This window comes from Bacillus rossius, chromosome 1 (assembly GCF_032445375.1).
Source record: "Bacillus rossius redtenbacheri isolate Brsri chromosome 1, Brsri_v3, whole genome shotgun sequence".
Lineage (NCBI taxonomy): Eukaryota > Metazoa > Arthropoda > Insecta > Phasmatodea > Bacillidae > Bacillus > Bacillus rossius.
Window position 1 is genome coordinate 374230163 of NC_086330.1, and position 22375 is coordinate 374252537.

General features: G+C 42.1%; 1 protein-coding gene across 8 annotated transcripts in view; it reads right to left on the bottom strand.

The window, feature by feature from the left end:
- Nucleotides 1-22375, bottom strand: part of LOC134528516 (leucine-rich repeat serine/threonine-protein kinase 1) — a 193720-nt gene that overhangs the window by 49231 nt on the left and 122114 nt on the right. For 7 of the 8 annotated variants that reach the window (XM_063362195.1, XM_063362200.1, XM_063362199.1 and 4 more), the window contains 14 exons: nt 22134-22334; nt 20655-20851; nt 19187-19359; nt 16591-16747; nt 15955-16232; nt 15041-15186; nt 12178-12322; nt 10960-11069; nt 9386-9525; nt 7554-7778; nt 5228-5350; nt 4078-4277; nt 1824-1983; nt 1523-1734 (listed from right to left, as the gene is read on the bottom strand). In XM_063362195.1, the coding sequence (XP_063218265.1) occupies nt 1523-1734; nt 1824-1983; nt 4078-4277; nt 5228-5350; nt 7554-7778; nt 9386-9525; nt 10960-11069; nt 12178-12322; nt 15041-15186; nt 15955-16232; nt 16591-16747; nt 19187-19359; nt 20655-20851; nt 22134-22334 (2467 nt within the window). The remainder of the gene's footprint in view (nt 1-1522; nt 1735-1823; nt 1984-4077; nt 4278-5227; nt 5351-7553; nt 7779-9385; nt 9526-10959; nt 11070-12177; nt 12323-15040; nt 15187-15954; nt 16233-16590; nt 16748-19186; nt 19360-20654; nt 20852-22133; nt 22335-22375) is intronic. The other variant, XM_063362197.1, reaches the window with a different exon arrangement.

Below are 22375 nucleotides of genomic sequence, written 5' to 3' on the forward strand. Positions count from 1 at the left end.
TGCTTAGATTTGATTTGATAAAGTTTTACGTCACACGGTAATGTACAAGTGTTTAAGACGCCCGCCTAGTCAGGAGAGTATTTGTGTCAGTGAGGTGGTATAATAAGTACGACACTGGCTGGTGCTCCTAGCACAATGTATTCTCTTAAGCGCAATACTCTGAACTGGTACACAGCCTTCTCATCGTGTATAGGGCAACTAGAAGATTTGAGTGGTAACCAGAACATTTCATGACTTAAAAATGAAGATAAAGGTCTAATGAAAGTCCCTTCAATGCTTTCAAATACCTATCTCTACCTGGTGTTTCGTGCTTAAGTTATCATTCCGAAAACACACATTTTGGCCGTTTTCACTCTTAAAAGTACAGTTTAAAGATGAAATATGGAAACGGAACTACTCATTAACCCTGGGCGTATTTTTAAATGAACCGCAATTGATGAATCGGCGGCGGTAGTGTCCAGGACGGACTCAGTCACCCTAGTGTGAGCATCTATCCTGCGAGCTGTCAACCGGGATGTTCCCGCGCACCGAGGATACCGAAGGCTGGCAGTCTTACAGGGTGGACAGATGCGTCTGTACAGCAGCGACCAACTGAAACCAAGCACGTCCTGCAGGTGGCGGATGTGGGATCCCGGCTCGTGCCGAACAGCGGTTCATGGACCAACTGACCGGCGGTGTGTCGACTCCTTCGGCAAATGGCGTGAGAGGCAGCCTGGATGAAGATCGGCACGTAGCAGTGAAGTCTCGCAGGGGATCCTGACGTACACAAAGATGCGAAGTGTAGACAACTACGGGCTGGAGCTTGCAGGCTGCGGAACGCTGAGTGCACAATGGAAATGAACAACACCGGAACTCTGAATGGAAAGTTGAAAAGAACCTCGGTTGGGGCCACTGCAGTAAGAGGTGGTAGCTACAAGCGGTGCACCTTAAACTGTCTCACGAGATTTTGTCCATGGGAGTGGGTTCCCAGAGTGGGATCTGTTGTTGGCTATGACGAATGAAGACAACATTAGAGCAACGCCAGTCTGCCTGCAACGCTGTGTGCCTGCAGTCCGAACTGGTCTACTGGCTCCACTGCCAGCCCCTTCCAGCTGCTGTGATTACTGTCGCGCCGAAGCACGGGAATATCCGCAGCATCCTTGTAGCTTTGTTCACTTCGCTTGCCCCTTCGGTACAGTGACCGTGCTATCACTACATTGGGTGTGAGCACTGGCCAATGGAAACACAGATAAACCGCTCATATAATTTTCCACGTGCTTCTTGCATGAAACTAACAACTGCTCTGAATTGTAATTTATTACCGCTTATTGCAGTTTTAATCCCTGCAAGCTCTTTTGCATGGCTTTTCCCAGTACCCTACTCCACTGTACCGTTTTTTTTCCGTGCTATTTAAATAGTCTCTTCACATTTCAAAGCCATTACAGCCATGGCACCGGACTGCCCTGCTAACGACCGCAAGGCATGCGAACTCCTGACAGCCCACCTGCGACCTCGAGTGAGCGGTGCGGACGACCCCGCTCACCTCTTTGGGGATGATGAAGAAGGAGCGCACAATGTCGACGATGGTGTCGTCGGCGAGGATGCGGGTGATGAGGCGGGACCAGAAGCCGCTGGGGAAGTACGACATGAGGAGCAGCCGGCGTATGGAGCACTCGGGATCCGACCGGGAGGAGATCTCGTACGGGGCCTCCCGGCCGCTCGTCGCCTCCGCGTCTTCCTCGGGCTGGCTCGGACCTGGCGACAGCAGACGTCGAGAGTGAAGGGAAAACCCTCGAGGCGCGGGCTCGCAAGCGGCCGCGTGTACGCGCGGGCCTCGCACTCACTGGATATTCGAGGAGGCATCGGCGAGTGCTGGGGCCTCTGCAGGTGGAACTTGTCCGGGGAGCTGTGGGCGTAGAAGGAGGACTTGCCGACCAGCGTGAAGGCCGTCGACATCTGGGCCTTCTTGGTCCGGGCCGCCCAGCCGCGGGACCGCACCGGGATCTGGGAACACCGCGGCCCGAGCTCCGTCAGGGCACAACCTCGCATCCCTTCCAGTTCTGCCGTAACATTGGGTCAGTCTCAACTTTCACTGCCTCATCAGGGCTTAACTGCAGAACATCTACGACCCAGCTTCAACCTGAAAGCCAATATTACCTTCACAACAATGGCAAAAACCTTAGATCACTTTTAAAATTTACGTCTAGCTATAATCCATCATCATTAATAACCTGCCAAGATTTTCTAAGCGAACATATTTTAGAGCATGCAAGTTATCAACTTGTTAATGTCAGACGTGCTGATTGGTTACTTCATTCAGGAGGCTTCAAAACAAACAGCAGTAACACCAACCGAACGAGGCTGCACCCCCAAAAAAAATTACCTCACTGCTATGTCCCCTTACAGAGTCCCAAAATGTAATAAAAATATGTCAATGAAAGTTGCAATCCCAGATGGGTTCTAAAAAGAACTTAAGGAGTCTGCCAGCCTGAAGCTATACTTAGTTTTTGAGACTCACAAGCAATTGAGCGTAAGGGAATACCAATGTGAATATTTCCATTTTTGTCACTCGCATGAAGGCAATTATACGCAAACCTACAGTTAAGTCATTCTGTCGCGTCATGCAACAAATTAGAAAAAGAGTCATGGATTTGTTTTATATAGTCTCGTTTTGACTTGTGAACAAAATGGAGGTTGCACATATTACACGTATCATTTTCACGCAACAAATTCCAACATAACTGCATTCCTTTAACAGCTACGTAGATATACATTTTTAATTTTGAGTTTGTATTTGAAGAAATATCTAATTTGAAAATCGGTTTGTTATTGCAAACAGTTCGTGCAATAAGACATCAGTGAGTAAATTGCTTTATAGGGTCTTGACCACAAACCGGGTTGTACAAGATTGATGGGTAATTGAATGAACTTACACTGGAGCTCCTAATGAGGTTACAGAACTTCTACAATTGCACTGTGCCACAAATAAGGTAAGTGACGTCTATTACGATTCAGCCAAAGTATTTAAATGAAACTAGAAGCGAAAAAAAAAAACATAACTGGAGTACAGTCTTTCATTATTCTGCATGCAACTAGAAGTGAGTTTACAGTGCAGATTAATTACAAAACTACAGACTTCTCACAGCAGGGTGTCAGGTCATTAAACCTGACTTCAAACACCGTCATGAGTTTGAGCTACAACACAGAAATAGCTGTATTTAGGGTTAAAACCTACCTATGTAAAGCAAACCCTCCCTCAGTGTTTGGACTTCTCGACGGAACAACTTTACAGCGGCGGCACGATAGCAATGACTGACTCACGATTGCCGGCACAGTCAGCAGAGACAAGTGGTGCTACCGTAGCTAGCAGCCTGGGAATTTCAAATTCGCACACAGTCTTCCTAAATTCAGAGTCTCTCAAAGAAAGAGAGATACGCTTGCATGCATGCATGCAAACAGAGAGAGAGAGAGAGAGAGAGAGAGAGAGAGTGTGTGGAAGACACTGAGTAAGTAAGCCCTTCATACGGCGCATGATTTCAGAATTCTTAACAAAAAAAAATTGGTTGCCTGTAAAGTCGGTTTACGGATGATAATTGTACGTAATAACGTCTTAAGAAAACATTGATGAAAAATTGCAAACAAATCACATTAACTTTTCACTTCACTTTATAAACAGTTGACAAAACAGTTCACGTGTAAGTTGTGTGCTGCTGCTGTCTCTGTTCCACTCGGACGCATCGGCCGATGGAGTAAGAAGAGAGATAGATGCGTCACAAGCCGATCGTGCCTCTCTTATCGCTTGTTCCGCGCTCTCGCTCGCACGCTCGGCTCAGGCGGAACGTCACGAGTCATGTTTTTTCCGTGCGTGCAGCCGGGCGTTCATCGATTTACAAGACGCTATCACGTCAAAAATCTGTCGGAAAAGTGTGCTGTAAAGTTTGATGCACGGCATCCTACTGTAGATTCAAAAATTTTTTAAGAAAACAAACTTCGAGAGACATACTTCGCTATGGGCTCAGCCGGATGCACTACACACATGCAGTCGGGACCCGCGCGGCGAGAGGGGCGGGCGTGCCAAAGAGGAGAAGCGGGCAGCACCTTTACCCGCACGGACTGGACGTGGGGGGAGCGGGCCGTCTCCTCCGTGGGCAGCAGCGAGGGGATCAGCATGGTGCGGCTGTCCCAGGTCAGCGCCACCTCGAACTTGTTCAGCAGGCTGACCACGTAGCCGCGGGCGTTCACCTGCCCCAGCTTGCTGGACTTGAACACGTGCTTCAGGTCGTCCAGCTTCATGATGCCTGCCGCAGTCGCCACCAGCACACGTGCCACACTTAGTCGCAGCGTCGCTTTGGGTTGGATTCATGGTTAAAGGAATGCACACGTACATGTGTGTGTGTGTGTGCGTGTGTGTGTGTGTGTGTGTGTGCGTGTGTGTGCGTGTGTGTGTGTGTGTGTGTGCGCGTGTGTGTGTATATACACACAGAGTGTCCATAAAGTCTTTCCCTCATTACAAACATTAATAACATGAAAACTATATATATATATATATATATATACACACACACACACACACATACACATATATTACTTTTTGTTTTTAGCATTTGTTTAAATATTTTAGATTTTTTGGTTGTACTTAAATATGTTTCATTTTTTTGTGGTGTTGTTAGTATTTGTTCATTTTGTGTGTGTGTGTGTGTTTTTTTTCATCTTTTGTTAACTCAAAATCAAGCAAAGATTTTGCATGCCAACCTCTAAGTGCTAAAACCAGGCCATTAGCTTTGTTCAAATTTTAGTCACTGGAACCATAATGTTGTTTCCCAGGATTTATAAAAAAAAACAATTTTCAGACAGAAACTTTTTATTATTCATGAAACTTTTATATTTGATAAAATGTGTGTGAACCATGTTACAATTCTCAAATAATTTTTAAAACAAAACATTTTTAGTGCGGAGCTACGATCCTCTTGCCTGATTTGGATTTCACTCTAGAATATTTTGAAACTTTCACAAAGCCCATATGTCTTCAGCAAGGCCTACATCCTAAAAATTTTTTTTAAATAGACAAACGTTTTCCAAATATTTTTATAATTAAAAATTAGGTAAAATTTTTTATAGGTAACGAAGAAGCCATGTTGTTTAAAAGAATATTTAATTTTTGAAATTACAATAGAAATAACACATATAAAAAATAATAATTTTGCTTTAAACTACATATTAATGAAGTGATTTGTTCAATGAGACTTACCACTGCGAGCAAAAGGGTTGATCTCGCGTATCGTCACCACATGAGCCAGCATGTCGCAGAGCCACTGTGGGTCCAAGAAGTACAAGTCCTTCAGCGTGGCATCATCGTAGTGCAGCAACACCCCTGCGAAACACACCAGCATCAGTAGATATGCTCCGTTTGACACCACGTACCACTCACAGTGTCATTAATAAAATCTTAATTCTGTTTGGATTTTTAAGTGGCCTGTGCATTATTTATGATGGGTTGTCACCACAACGCCGAAATACCACTAACACCAAATGTTTAAATTGACCACAACGTCGACAGCTAGAAAACTGCTGTGTACCACAACGCTGAAATAACAACTGAATGAATTTGTGTGTGTTTCTTAAAAGTACCTTAATGCTGAAATACCACAATCAAACCTAACCTTACCTAACCTAACGTAGCGTAATATAACCTAACTTAACCTAGCCTAACCTAACCTAGTTTAAACTAACCTAGTCTAACCTAACCTAACCTTTGTGGCAGTCCTGCAATGACATTTTTCGGCATTAGTGTATTTCAGCGTTGTGGTACACAGCAGTTTTCTAGCTGTCAGCGTTGTGGTCAATTTGGCATTTCGGCGTTGTGGTCAATTTGGCATTTGAGCGTTGTGGTATTTCGGCATTGTGGTGCGTCCCCATTTATGATCAATGAACCAGTTACTGTATTATTCTTACAACTTTCGGCAGAAAATTATATTGACACCAAAGCACACCCATTGGTAAGCACATTTCTTCTTACAATAAAACATGCTTAAACAAACACGATAAAGTTAAGGCAAAATACTAGACTGCAAAATTAATAAAAACTCAAACCAATACAGCAAAAAAGCTAATCAACTTAAAAATTAAAAGGCTGAAATAATTTTCTGGTTTTATGTTTATGTTAAGTACCTAACAAAAGTTATATCTTCTTATAGCATGTGCTGCATGAGCGAGATTTACTGTACGAAACGCTGATACACTCTATATCTCAGATGGGCTTTAAGATTCTATGTTCCCGTGATAAATAAATAAAAGCTTCGCAATTCCTCAAATGGAGGTCAATATCAGTAAAAGTTACAGAAAATCTTAAATACGTTGCAGCATTGCATTTTACTGGATTCATTTTTAAAGGCATGTGAATGCATGTTCACAATGAACATGAAAAAAAAAATAGTAACATAATTATGAGACGTATATTTGAAATTTTACATGTTTGACCTGTTACTAGGACCAGGAGCTAAGCTACTGACGAAGCAAACTGACGGCTTGCATCGCTCATTTGCTCTCAGAAGAGCATGGATCATTGCATCTGACATTTGTGATGGTTTGAGGGAGATTAGACAGTTATAAAAATACTCAAAATAGTGACAAAAGGTTCCTTAAAAAAATTTCTCTATAATGATGCATGCTCTGCAGACAACTATTTTCAGAGATGTTTATTTACAGCAGATGATGCTTTACAAATCTGCAGTAAGTGCATCCAGCAATATTGGTTTGCCTTTCATTGAATATGTTTGGATTTTCAGTATTCCTCCGACGTATAGCAAAATCGAAATTCATTTCAATGAGCCTAATGATTTTTACATACACATCAATCAATTGTAAGTAACAGACATGGATACATATGTTATCTTCTCATCTAATATTACTCAAAATGTTCATTAACAGAAGGCAAAAATATTTCAGTGACTAGTCATTTTTGTCACAGCACTTTCAAAGAAACGTTTAATCGTGGAACTACTTTCTTGAATTCCTGCCTACTTGTCAGGGTGTAAGCATGTCTGGCCATGTCTGTATGGAATTGTACGAGCTACAGGCAACGTTTACAAAGTGAATGTCTTCTTTAAAACCAGTAGGTCGAGGTGATGACTCATAAGGTCATAAAAGAAAAGTGCAATGCTCAGGAGTAAGAAAGAGAGAGGGTGTGTGAGGGGGAATAATGAATTAAAAAAGGAGTATGGTTCAGCCAGCGTTTGCAATGTAAGCGCAAAATAAATGTGTTTATTTACGACATTACATTAGAAACCTCTCAAATTATCAGTGTTTCTCCACTACATCATGCATGTATTATGCATAGAAACATTCCTCTTGAATCACTCTATCTATTAAAAAAAAAAAACCCATCAAAATCCGTTGCGTAGTTTTAAAGATCTAAGCATACATAGGGACAGACAGACAAGCGGGAAGCGACTTTGTTTTATGCTACGTAGTGAAGTGGATTATTAAAGTGAGGATCTTAACTTCTACCGTGCATCGTGGTGGAGCACTCATTTTATTTTTCGAAAGGTTTGCCTGAACGGCTGCAGATCACGCACCGTTCTCGTGCAGGAAGAGCGTGGCCTGGTGCAGCTCGGAGGCGTCGCGGAAGCTGCGGTCGAAGCGGTACTGCATCTCGGCAGCCACGACGGAGCGGTACTGCTCGGCGCTGAGCACCGGGTCGACGCCAGCGCGCCGGCGGTCGGCGGCCAGCTGCGTCACCACGTCCTCCAGCACCAGGTAGCTGGCCGGCACGCGCTGCTCCAGCAGCAGCTCCTTGCTGCCTGCAGTCCCCGGGGCCAACGCAGGGGTGAGGGGTGGAATCAGGGCAGATGCAAGTCCGAACACCCCCTCCTCAGTAACGAGACCTCACATCTAGGTACAAACAACTGGACGGTCTCCGGGCAAAAGGTATTAAGTCACATTTTGGTGATTATTAGTTTATTCCAGCACTTAAACTCTTAAGTATACTTAGAGTATGTAATGCATTTTAATCATAGGCAACTACATTGGTAAATAAAAGAATAATGCAGGAAAAGTTTTAAGTATTTAAATTAAATTTTCATCTAGGAGTTTTTTGTTTCTCCTGCAAAAAGTGAGTTCATGACTTGTTACCTTTTAACCGGAGACCGTCCAACTGAGTCTAGACATTAGTTCCAGACCAAGCCTATACATCCATCTTTGATAAGCATTTAATATAAAAGTAACCAAAAATTCCATTACAACGTATATCTTCTCGGGGAGGGGCGAACGTGCCCCTGCAAAATCCCCCCTCCCCTCCCCAAAATCAAGGATCTGCCCAGGAGACAGGGGCCTGTAGCCGCGAGGGAGGTCTGACGTCTGACTGTCTGTACAGTCAACACACAACCCCATGGAACAACATTACAGTTCAAGCGAACGCCTTACTTGTGTCACGTCGGGTACATATGTACGTAGGAATTTATTTAATTTTTCTTGGTGTGTACATGTAATACATTGAGCATCAAAAAATTTCACCTGATATAAAATATTAAAAATCTATATGATACGGAATAGCTGACAACATAATCACTGACATGCACGTGTTCAAAGTCTCTGCAATATTATTCTCTTGTAAAATTCTTAACACAAATATCAAGAATGGAATTTTAGAACCCTTCTAAACAATATCTCGGCTAAAATACACCGAAAACCTCCCGCCCGCCCAATTCCAAGCCAAGGGAGCGAAACTACCTTGGTCATTACAAACTCCAGCCGTGCACCTTACAAACACGTTGGATTGGACTGGCAATATGACAGAACAAAAGTCACCAATGTGATGATGGGCCACTTTTGAGAAGACAAAAGTTTGTATGCAAGATATATGTGGTCCAGGAACTGGCAATTTGAATAACAAAGGTAAAAATTCCCTACCGCTACTAAACCAAGCAAGAAAATCTTAACTTTTTTACTTTCAATTAAAATTTATAAACAAGTACTCAATTTATGCTTTAATTGATTTCGAAGGGGAAAAACACATATGTAAACAGTTGGCACCCTTTAACACAGCACCGATGGAGCCGCTAGCGTTCAGATCAATATTTTTTTCTGGCTGATTCAGACGTTTGTTGACAAGACACAACGTGATACGAGATTTTTTCAAATGGTAATGCTCATGTATTTTTTTCTTGCCATACAGCAACTTAATACAACTTTTTTTTTTTTTAAATATTAAGGTACTGTATTTATTTTCCTTCGGTACCTTTCCTTGTTGAAAGACTAACGACATTTGATAATCCGGCAAAAATCATTAACCTGTCACAGCTGTACTTTGTCTTTACTGCACAATGTAACACATACTCGATAATACAAACTCGAAACATGAATACAGTAGTTATGATATAATAACCATCTTCAAAGCAGGACAGCCTACCTGGCGGCCGTAAGCTGAACACGGTGTCGTATATGAGGTTGCAGAGAAGTTTGATGTTGTGCCGAGTCTTGCAGCTCACTTCGATGGTGTCCAGCACTCGCGGCAGTCCGCACTTCTCCGCGTCCACCACGTTTATGAACCTGGTGACAAATCACGCGGGCCGGTGGAAGCAACGAGCAATAAGGGCTTTCAGACATGTAAAAGTCTTAGCAGTTGCGTAGCAGGCGGGTGGCAGCAGGTAGCAGGGGGGCGCTGCCGCGACGGTTTCGCGGTTACAGAACGCTCCCCCCCATTTTCAAGTCTGGCCAGGGGGCACTAGTCACCTTAGCTACACCACTGAGTCTTAGTAATGCAATCACGAATCAGAACCACGAATACACGGAACCTTTAAGCGAGAAACGCTACAGAAATAATTCATTTGACAGTTTGACACTTTGAAAGGCTTTAAATGGAAATTTATAAAAAATAAGATGAAAATTTTTTTGTTTTGTGATATGCAGTCCCTTACAGATAGTAAACAACTGAAGACAACCTAAGCCTAACACTGGGACAAAAACAGACATATAACTGACAAAACACCGCTAACCATATTTACCTGAGTATAATGGTATGTATGATTTTTGCCAAATCTCTGGAAATTAAAAGTGGGGGAGGCATTATATTCGCAAACTTGTATATTGCCACTGGGAATAACTTATTTGGAAAACTACACACACTGCTTGTAAACTGCACCACCCATGCCACTCTAGCCCGGGGCTTGCTGGACCCCTGCACAGGCGTGACAGATGAGAGATGAGAGATGCAGGATGAAGGAGAGGTGCAGATGAGTTACTGACTGGCTTCTCTCTGCTCCTCTTCACTGGCTGCTGGGGAGGACACCCCTCCCCTCCTCTTCGCCCTCCCAGGGAACTACCGAACACTGTATCACCACATTCTTCGCTTTCTGAACAGCTGCTTTTGAACTAGTCACTTTTTCTAACTGCCCCTTGGTGTTTCAAAAGAGAGCAGGTAAATCACTCTGCTGACGAAAGTGACGCCAGAAAGGATCCAGTAACTATGAAATAAATTTGATAATTTTAAAAATTTTCGAGAACTATGTACCTTTTTAAATTCCAATTTCCAATCCATAAAGTCTTTTTCATAAACTCATAATAATCAAAACGTTTGGAGTCGCACTGCATTCGTAGTCGCATTATAGTCAGATAAACACAGTATTTCAATAGTGGAATACATTTTTCCTTAAATATAAAAACAAATAAATATATAATTAAAAATTGTCCACCAGACTTAGTTTTTATGGAATTCCACCTGTAGCATTGCATGAATGAATGAATCACGCAAGACAAGATAACCAGCAAAAACGTATTCCGATGGGCCAAGTATCCAAAATCGCAGCAACATAACCCAAAATGAGTATCATTAGCATACACTTAACATAAAAAAAAATTATCCATTTAAAAAAAACTCTGTTCCGCTAGTAAAAAATTCAGTGTCATCATTTTACAATTTTTTTTTTTTAAAGAATTTGTTGACGGAAAATGCAGAAGCACGAGAACGTGGTGTTACGTGCGAACCTGTCTCTTATCAGCTGCTGCAGATCCTCAGAGTGCGAGGCAGGCCTGTAGTCCCTCATGACGTCGTAGTGCGTGCCGACTATCAGCACCGGAGAGTTGGGCGCTCTCGCCTGCACACACACACACACACACACACACACCGTGCCACTGAACCGAACAGCTACCGTCAAACAACTGCCAACATCACAAAGTTTCAAACACACTTCTGACACAAATACTGTAGACTACATTACAGGGTCACTAAAATATTAATTTTTTTTTACTTCCGAGTTTGAAAAATTGTATTAACAATTTTCTTTTTGTCATAAAAATTGTATTGATCTTTCTAACAATTTTTCTTTCTTTTTTGTTTAATTTTTAGCCACAAGCCTACAGTGCTTCGCTTCGCACAGGACTATCTGTCACTAACATGTTCTACATATGTTCACTCAATGCAATATAATAGGTGTCAGAAGTTGCGCAAGCAAGTTACAAACGTTTGGAAGACTTTTTAAACCAATTACATTGCACTTAGTAAATATTTATTGAAATTATTTGTGATGGAACAACAGATGCAAAAGAGGTATCGTGAGAGTTTCAGAAAGAGCCATAAATACTAGTAGTCGATGAAATGATAAAAAAATTCCACATGGCATGTGAGACCAACCAAGCTATAAGATAAAACATTATTTTGCATTAAAGTTATAAATTACAAATAACATTTAACATTTCCCACATACCCACAGATACTTAAAAAAATGGAGTTTGGCTGTGTCATGGACACGGCCATGTGTTGTACACGAATACGTGTATGTAACAGGTAATATTTTCTATACAACACATAAAACACGCTATTTTTTATTTGAATAACATATATATTCACTGTTAACTATTTTACACTACAGTTTTATATATGCAATATATAGATTTGACAAGAGCTGACGACTGAAACTCAAACGAACGTCGTAGCTTCTCCGAGTCAAAAGTTATACTAAGTGTAAATCTCGAAACGCAGCAAAATGACCTCAATCCTCACTTAGCGTAATGAACTCTTTGATCCTTTAGCTATTCAGTGGTGTAATTAAATTTTGGATGGAGATTATAGATAAGTAGCTGCAACACCAGACTGTATCCCCCGATTTTGTTATCATTCCTTTTTTGAATTATCTCCAGCTATGGAAGCAATTTTAAAGACGTATTCACGTCGAAAAAAAAAATATTGATTTTGCGCCGCCTTACCTGTATGTTCACAAGCCACTGCAGGATCTCGTTGATGCCCTTCTGGCCGTCGGGAATCCTCCACACCACGAGGTAAAGGCTCCTCTTCGACAGGAAGTACTGGTGGGTGGCGTAGTACTCTCGCTGGCCTCCGAAGTCCCAAGTCCTACAGCGAACCAAAACACACACACATTGCAAGCGTGTAACACCTTTCTACGTCTAGGGTCTGCACAATCGTTTGCCCGCTTAAACTTGGACAGTGGCCAACCGTACAAACTGGAAGTCGCTACTTAAATGAATTATAATTACAGTTTAAAAAACTTGAAGGGTGCTGGGTTAAATTTGAGCCTAGAACCATGTCTCGGTGCTTGCTCAGTGTCGCACATTTTCAACCACTAATTAAAAAATATAGAGAAAAGCTACATGATTTGAGTGCATTACCAAAAAGAACATGGAATTAAAAGTAGATAATAAGACCGAGGCAAAAGGTCTGGAGACATTTTTTTTGGTTACAACTTGAGGCGGGTGCACATGCGCACAGACCGGAAGAGGGGTAATTCAAACAAGAAGGAGAAGGGAGAGGTGCCTCTAAGGAGAAAAGAGCACACGGGAAGCCGTGGGAAGGGAAGGGGAGATGTCTGTGCCGCACCAATTTGCACTGACACAATGTGGTATTACCACAAACTAAAAAAAAAAAAAACACGCTTTTATCAGATACACACTAAAAAGGTGAAGAGTTCAACTATCCACCTCCTGGCTCCATCTTCAGATCATTTCGACGGTACCAAACTATTGTACTGTCATCCGGATTACATACACTTGCACAGTTCCACATAGAAGATGACAGTTAGAAGTAGGTTAAAATCGACTTCCAAGATCTGTTTGCAGTTAGCTAGCGTGAGCGTGTTAAAAATAAACTTAAATCATAAAGTTACGGCTTGGTCTCAAACACTGCGTTTGTTACCTCATTTTTCTCATCATTACTATTCTATTAGTTATGGGCTTGTTAGGTTACAAATTTTCTCAACAATATCAACTAAAGACTGATAAAGGTCACACAAATTATCATAATTACAAACACTTGCATTGCTCTTACCAATATTAGATAATAATTAGTAAATAATGTCTGCATATACTGTTTTTTTTTTTATCCGAATCAAATTAGGTATCACAAATGGTGAATCATTTTCTAATCAAAATTTAACATTGAGAGAAACTTTTTTTCTCACTTTACAGAAGTCCAACACAAAATGTACCAAAATACAGTATTTTAAAAAGAAAGAAATATACACAGACAATTAATAAAGACATGTAAAAGAAGGAAAATACAAAAAAAAAACAACTGGCAATGTATTTTCTTAAACCATTGAAATATTAATATTAAAAATTGTATTGTTGATTCACAGTTATATACATGATATAAGGGATTTTATTGATATTTTTAAATCATAATCACTGATCATTTTATAAATATAAAAACAATGTGTGAACAATGTTGTAGTAAACAAATCTAAATTTCTCAATAAATCATCTTAGCTTGATACATGTTACATTATTTTCAATTAATATTTTTGTGAATGAGTCCCACATGGTGTAGGCCTATTTATTGAAAACAATTTATTAAAAAAAAAATTGTTTGTCTGTAAAGTCGGTTTACGGACGATAGTTTAACATGACGTCGTAACAAAACCTTGAAAAAATGATTGCATACTTTTATGAATAAAATTGAATCATTTTTATTGAATTATCACTATTTTGTATGGATACAAAGAACGAGTGAAATGAAATCTAAAATTTAATTGATAAATTTACTTTTATTTGCACTCATTAATTCAAATGTGTTTATTACTTTAACGAAGAGATTATTTTAACTATAACTTTTATACATGCTTGCTATTTAACTTCTTCCAATATGTGTTATTCTGTTAAGGATAGGACGATGATAGGAAAAGTAGGAAACAAATGGGAGTGTTTCAAGGAAGATGTGAAGGAAAATGGCTTACCCAACACCAAGATGCAGTCAAAAATAATATATTTGCGCCACGGACTCTGCAGCAATGCTAGGAGGAACGGGTTAGCAAAGAGCAATGAAAATGTTACATTGAAATGCATGAAAACAGAATTACAGAATTACGCCACGGACTCGGTGGCAATGCTAGGAGGTTCAGGTTAGGAAAGAGCAATATAAAATGAGTGTATCGGGACACAGCGAAATGGGACATTGTGCGTAACGGGACACTTTTTCGTGCGATAAGCCGGCGTTCATCAATTTATTAGACGTCACGTCAAAAATCAAATTTGAAATGTTGAATAGAATATTACATTATTCATGAATATCAAATATTATTCGAATACTCACAGACCACTAGACTAAAGATCTTCTGAGAAATTTTGGGATGAAACAATACATATGCATGAGCACTAGCATGACAAATTTACAGGAAAAATCTCAAATAATTGTAATGACAATAAAATGAAATAAACTGCATTTTGTAAGAGACAAACTTTAACACATTCTTGTCAAATCTCAGTTTGTCTATTATACTTTTCAGTTGCCCTATATAGCAGTTGTGGTTTACCTCATGCTCAAATGCTTATACTTAATGTTCTCTTACAAACAAAAATTACATAAAGCCAGGAGAAAAGGGGGAGAGACATGTTTTACTGGTTAAAAAAAAACCTATCACAGAAAAATTGGTAAACTAAACTTTTATATTGTTTGAATCTGGATTTTCTTTGGGCACAACAGAAAAAACATTTATAAAAAATATAAATATAAACTCAGCTAAATGTATTTCTGTATGAAAACTATACAAAATATCTTGATATTTCAGAATTTTTAATAATAAATATAAAACTGTAACACGAAATAACAATAACCCACCTGAACACAACAGGGCCGAATGACGACTGGCCGCGAATTTTCTTCTCGTACACCCAGTCTCCGATGTCGACGCCCACCGTTGACATGTTGGTACCTCGGGACGTCTTCACGTTGATGTTCTTGTTGCCCATGCGCTTGGCCCAGTGCTGCCAACAGAACAGAACATTTCAAATAATGCTAAGAAGACAACGAACACACACTCCAGACAAAGAGGCGTTAATAGGGGCTCATTTACTGTCAGGCAATACAACGAAAAAGATAACTTACAGTTTTTTTTACAACCATTGTCTTAGCTTCGGAGATGAAACCAAATCATTTCCTTTTTAGAAACCATTAATAACAATGCTTCATCTTAAAAGTCTATCGATACTAATATTATAAAGAGTGTGTGAGTGAAAGTGTAAGTTTGTTTGTTTGGTATTTTTTTTTTGTTTGTAAGAAATAAACTCGAAAACTACTGAACTGGTTTTGTTGATTGTGAATATGTAATTTTGTGTGACCTGTAAATATGAACATTTATAATTCGGCATCACAACTTGAGAACTCAGTTGGTCATAGGTAGAGACCGGGAAAATTCGCGAATTCATCTCGCGACAGGCTAAAATACAAATGGTTACACCTCAGTGCTGCCTCGGCCATCGGCTCGCAACTCACCCGGATGACTCCGGGCCAGTGAGAAACGTCCGGCCAAAGCTTTATAAGAATCACAGGCTGCTACGCTGGAACGTCTCACAAGACAGCAGCCAATGAGTGGGTGACATTTGACCGAGTGTTCGTAGAACTATATAGTTCACACTGGAGGTCATTGAACCCGCGAATTAATCCTGTCCCTAGTCACAGGTGTTTCTGACATTAGACAGTACGTCTCCCGACGTGCGGCGAGAGTCCCAGGCGGCCGGGACCCGGCCACGCACCTCGACGGGCTTCTTCTTGTAGGAGCCGGCCCCCTCCTGCCGCAGCTGCTCCAGCAGCGAGGTCTTGCCGATGCCCTGCACGCCCACGATCATGAGCTTGATGCGCGCGTAGGGCCGCGCGTCCTCCAGCACGGACTTGAGGTAGCCCACCACGTCCATGGTCTTGTACTTCTTCGAGTCGATCATGGAGCGCAAGGGCTCCTGCAGGCTGCAGCCGCGCGTGTTGAGGTTCCAGAGGCGGGACAGGAGCCCCATCTGCGGGGGCAGCTCGCTGATCTCTGCGGGATACACAGGTCCGTCCGTCACCGAGCCCGTCCCTGCCCGCTTCTGCCTGTCTCCCGTCAGTGACCGCACTAGGCCTCTGCAATCATCCTATGGTCATCACTTCACAGACAAACCCCCCCGTTTTTTTTGCATGATAATAGTTACTTGTGTACAACACAATAAATATGGCAACAAAATTCGTCAAAATACAAAATCTTAAAAATCTTGCCTTATCCAGGAGTACTAAGTAAAAAACTGAAGCTTGACTTATGTATAGGGAAACGAGATGAAACAGCCCCAACAGCAGTTCCAGCGAGCCAGCTCCACGCACGGTAACCACGGCCGGATGCCGGGGGAGAAGCGAGCGCGCACCTGGGTTGCCGCTGATGTTGAGCACGGACAGGTTGCTGAGCTCGTGGATGTTGAGCGGGATCTCCCTCAGCTCGTTGTTGCTGATGTCCAGCATGCTGAGGTTGGGGAACATGAGCCGCGTCTTGCTCTGGGCCGCGGAGGAGCCCACCAGCACGTCCTGCGGCACGGACGAGCCGCGCTCGTTACTCTGCACGCCCGGGAGGCAGTGGCGGAGCCAGGGGGGGGGGGGGTTTAGGGGTTCAAACCCCCCCTCCCCTCCCCCCTTAGCGCCAAATCTTTAATTAATTTCTTATTCATCACTCAAATAAATTTCATATTAAAATTAATAAAAAAATTTACTATTACAATATTTAAATTTAACTACCGAAAACTGCTAAAATAGCACTATTTTACACCTTAAAATTCAAATTTTCCCAGGGGAGGACCCCCGGACCCCACCACGGCTTTAATATGGAGGGGGGAGGGGGGGCGTGGCGGCATGCTTCTTAACACCCCCCTATACACAAATCCTGGCTACGCCACTGCCGGGAGGGCACGGCACGGTTAAGTGAAGGCCAGAAGGCAACTGTTCCGTGCAGCGACACTGAATGTGCCTTCTGAGTTATTGAAAAAACCTCATTACTGGAGACAAGATGTTACGGTTTTATTTTCCAGCTGATCTTATTTTTAAAAAAAAAGGAGAATTCGGTGTTATTATACATATATATTTTTTGTGAACACTGTTTATTAATAAAGACCGCACAATTTTCAACAAATGCAACACTTACTTGTTACTTCACCAAAATGTGTCATTTTGACTGATACACGATGCACTTTTACAGAATAATACTTTGTAATAAGCATGTCCAACTACAGGTGCATCATTCTTTATCCGAAATTCCAAAATCCGAACAGCTCTAAAATCTGAAATTTTTTTCGAAACTTCAACGTCCGTGATATTGTTCGCAGTTGTGTGGCAAACTCAAGTCGCGATCGCGTGACTAGTGTGAGTGAGTGACTTGGCAGCACTGCGTCAGCAAGGCAACATGCAATTTGGCAACGCCGAGGCGCTGTTTACCGTTTGTCCGTTTACCGTTTGCTTGGCTACGATAGGATTTGTTTTATCGCGTTTGGTAGTTAACCGTGTTGTTACGCGAACGTGTTGCCATATTTGAAGACGGCAATGGCAAAAAGGCATTCCGATATGAAGGGGTGGTATCGAAAAAAAAAAAAAACGAAAACACTTAACATTATCAATAACTCAGAAGGTGGAATTATTGCGGAAACTAAACCAAAACAAGTAACACTTCAAGAGGCATTTAAAAATGCCATAACTCGTGCTGCTTCATCTCAGGAGAAGGAAAATCCTGCTCCCGGCCGATCACGAGACGTACGAGTTGACGGCGACATCAGCGCCGATGACGACGCACCATAAATATTCTCCAGATGTTTTACAGTATCAGTTGTTAAAAACAAATTATTTTGGCGATTGTTTCAGGTATTTATTTATGCTGCAGTGTTTATTTACATTATGTACTTTGTTGTTTTTTGTACTATGTTGCTTGAAATCCTTAATACATCTGACATAACCTAACTTGGCTTTACTAGGCCTCCTGTATTAAAATTCCGAAAACCGAAAAATTCCTAATTTCGGAATGCTGCTGGTCCCGACCATTTCGGATAAAGGATTGTGCTCCTGTACTGAAAACAATAAAAATAAATCAACATATGTTTGTGTGTTTTAAAAATGTTCCAAATTCTAAACACAAAAATTAGTTATTAATAACAGGTGCAATATCAAGAAAAGCAAAAAAAAATTCCAAATAATTTCGTACAAACTCCATGCTAAATAATTTACATTCAATGAATTTAATATACTAAAAGATTACATCTTTGTTATCTGGATTGAGTTCTCATTAAATATGCTGATTAATTCAAATATTTTCGGTTGCATTCTGGTGCTTTACAGTGTATTAACATTCATTTTGGTGTCTCATGTTTATAGTGACATGCTTTTTTTTTGGTGTTATTCCGGCTTTTATCGCAATTTCAACACGCCTCGCATGGGCAGGAGAAGGGCTCCGAGAGGCCCACCGAAGAGAAGACCGCTGCTTGCTTCCTCCTCGCTCCAGATCGTAACCAGGGCCGTTTGTAATTGTTTGAACTGTCTAGGTGATCAACAAAATTGGACCCTATATATACAACACCATTCGATTAAAAATTATGAAAAACTACCCATGCATGGTATTAATATTGAGCATTCATAAAAGCAAACCAGAGTGCCACATTTGATATTTTTTTTTTGAGTAACCAACTTTATTTGTGCAAGATATATAAAACACAAAAAAAAAAAGCTAGTTATTTTCGAATCGTAGGTTTCCGTGTTTTAAAGCTACGCAGCTAACGCTTAGCTTCGCATCAGACGCAAAGCATTGTGAGCTTCGAATGAAACGAATAGCATGATCGAATATGAGCTTGATCCGCCCAGTCGAAGCCCCGCGCAGGCCCGGTCCACGACTACTCTCAGCCACGCTTAGCTTCACATCAGACGCAAAGCTTAATGAGCTTCGAACGGAACGAACAGCAGGATGGAACGCGAGCTCGACCCGGCCCTCACCCAGTCGGACTCCTCCTCGTCGGACGGGGCTGCCCCGCACTCGCTGTCCAGCGCCAGCAGCACGCGGGGCAGGTCGTTGTCGGCCAGGACGAGCGTGCGCAGGTTGTCCAGGCGCAGGTGGCGCCGGTGCGTGCACACGCAGTTCAGGATGGCGCTGCGCAGCGACCGCCGGCCTGCCAGACACACGCCCCCACGTCGCTCAACCCCGTGTACCACGTCGTACACCGGGACGTCTAAATCTAACGTTCTGTGATCCGGCAGGTGTCGAGTCCGGCGGTTGGCAACGCTCACGTTACTCCAACGACAGGCTTTTTTTTAAGTTTTGTCAGATTTCACTTCAGTACGTTGTTTCCAATTTCCCAGTGGGTTTACATTCGGACATTTCATGTTTAAATTTTTCACGTACGGCATTCCCGTTAAAATCTCTATTAATAGTATTAATGTTTAACGATTTGGTGAAATTTCTAATCTGTCAATGCTAAGGTCCTGAAAATGCTGGATAAAGACCTTTAACTGTAACTGATTGTTGATGATACTTTAATTCTTGGTGAGCTTGTTGTGTGAACTTGGGTGAATTTGGGTTATTTTGCTAAGCTTGGGTGAATATGACTTAGCTCGGCTCAGCTTAGGTGAGATTAAGTGTGAATGAATGAGCTTGGGTGAGTTTGAGAGAGCTCTGTTAAGCTTGGATGAGCTTGGATTAGCTTGGGTGAGATTAAGTGTGGATGAATGAGCTCGGGTGAGTTCGAGAGAGCTCTGCTGAGCTTGGATTAGCTTGGGTGAGATTAAGTGTGGATGAATGAGCTTGGGTGAGTTTGAGAGAGCTCTGTTGAGCTTTGATTAGCTTGGGTGAGATTAAGTGTGGAAGAACGAGCTTGGGTGAGTTTGAGAGAGCTCTGTTGAGCTTTGATTAGCTTGGGTGAGATTAAGTGTGGAAGAACGAGCTTGGGTGAGTTCGAGAGAGCTCTGTTGAGCTTGGATTAGCATGGGTGAGATTAAGTGTGGAAGAACGAGCTTGGGTGAGTTCGAGAGAGCTCTGTTGAGCTTTGATTAGCTTGGGTGAGATTAAGTGTGGAAGAACGAGCTTGGGTGAGTTTGAGAGAGCTCTGTTGAGCTTTGATTAGCTTGGGTGAGATTAAGTGTGGAAGAACGAGCTTGGGTGAGTTCGAGAGAGCTCTGTTGAGCTTGGATTAGCATGGGTGAGATTAAGTGTGGAAGAACGAGCTTGGGTGAGTTCGAGAGAGCTCTGTTGAGCTTGGATTAGCATGGGTGAGATTAAGTGTGGAAGAACGAGCTTGGGTGAGTTCGAGAGAGCTCTGTTGAGCTTGGATTAGCTTGGGTGAGATTAAGTGTGGAAGAACGAGCTTGGGTGAGTTCGAGAGAGCTCTGTTGAGTTTGGGTGAGTTTGACTGAGCTCGGCTGATTGACTCGGTGAGGATCGAGGGCACGGAGGAACCAAGGAGCTCACCGGTGTGCAGCGGCATCTTGGCCGGCATCTTGGCGGCCAGGCTGTCCCCGGGGCAGTAGCACATGGTGACCGAGTGCTCCACCAGATCTCCCCCCTCCACCAGGGGCAGCGTGGGCCACAGGCACACCTGGTTGTGGGACAGGTCCAGCTGCTTCAGGGAGCTGGGGTAGGACGTGATGTGGCCCATCGTGCGCAGGCTGCGGGCACACACACTGCTACCAACATCTCGTCCGAGTCACAACCCTTTCTTCTGTCGCACATTACATTTATTCCCTGTCTCATGGGCAGGGACAGGAAAAATTTGCGGGCTCAATGACCTCTAGGATGAACTCTATAGTTCTACGTACACTCTGTCAAATGCCACCCACTCATCGGCTGCTGTCTTGTAAGACGTCCCAACGTAGCAGCCTGTGATTCGTATAAAGCTTTGGTCGGGTTTTTCTCATTGGCCCAGAGTCATCCAGGTGAGTTGTGAGCCAATAGCAGAGGCAGCACTGAGGTATAACTATTTGTATTTTAGCCTATCGTGAAATAAATTCGTGAATTTTTCCGGTCTCTACTCATGGGTCCATCTTGCAAAATAACAGATACACTAAAACCAAACACATTTCAACGTACAAACATATCATGAAAATTTGACTATAAAATGTTTTTCTGCAAATTATACAGTCAGCACTGTTATCATTTTAATAAACACTGCGTAACCAACACTGCCAGCCTGATAAACATAATGAATACATTTGTTTGACCAAACTTTGAAATGATACATTATCAATAGTGGTTAAACTACAGACTTATGTCTATAGATATTTAAAATCCTGCATCACATTAATAAACAGCGAGTTGTTTGTATCATATACATTTCAATAATGTCAGTGAAAAATCAGATGCAAATTACTAACAGAAAATTAATTTACTGTAGAGGAATTTATTTTTTATTGTTCTATTTTGTAGATTATTAAAATAATATCTAATATCATCAAGAAGACACTTCCTAAACAACTCTGTAATGAATACATGGAACAAGATTGTGCATTAATGTTGTGAGACAAACTGTAAAAGGCCCAAGGTGTTGTTGTGTACGTTTTGCTTTAATAAAGTTGGTTTCTTAAAAAAAAAAATCACAAGGAGGCACTTTGTTTGCTTTTATGAACGCTTAATATTAATATAATGTTATATTATTTTATATTTTATTGTCTGCAGTCATTAAAAGGGCGAAACTGGTTGATCACTTAATCAGTTCAAACATTAAACATGTTAAACTATTAATTTTTTTTACTTCAAACCTGTATTTAATAAAAAAAGTGTAGAAAAACTTTGTCAAGAACAGTATTTAAAACATTTGATTTGACATTCGCTTCGCCTCAAAGAACTAGTGTACACACAGGCCTGGAGACCACAGTGGGTACCAGTTCGGTGCTCGCGAAGTAGAGTCATGCCAGTGTGCGCTCGCCACGGGACGTGACGCCCGGCCCTCACCTGTTGTAGCTCATGTTGAGGCGCGTGAGGCTGACGGCCAGGCACGGCAGCGCGGCGGGCAGCGTCGTGAACTGGTTGTGGGCCAGGTTGAGGGCGGACAGCTGCGAGCAGTTGGCGTCACTGCCCTCCTCGCTGTGCATGATCTGCTCCGTCACCTCCACGTTGCGGCTCCACACGTTGTGGTGGAGCAAGTCCATCGGCCTGCGGTGAGCCAACCTCCCCCGGTTCCAAACGTCGCTCGC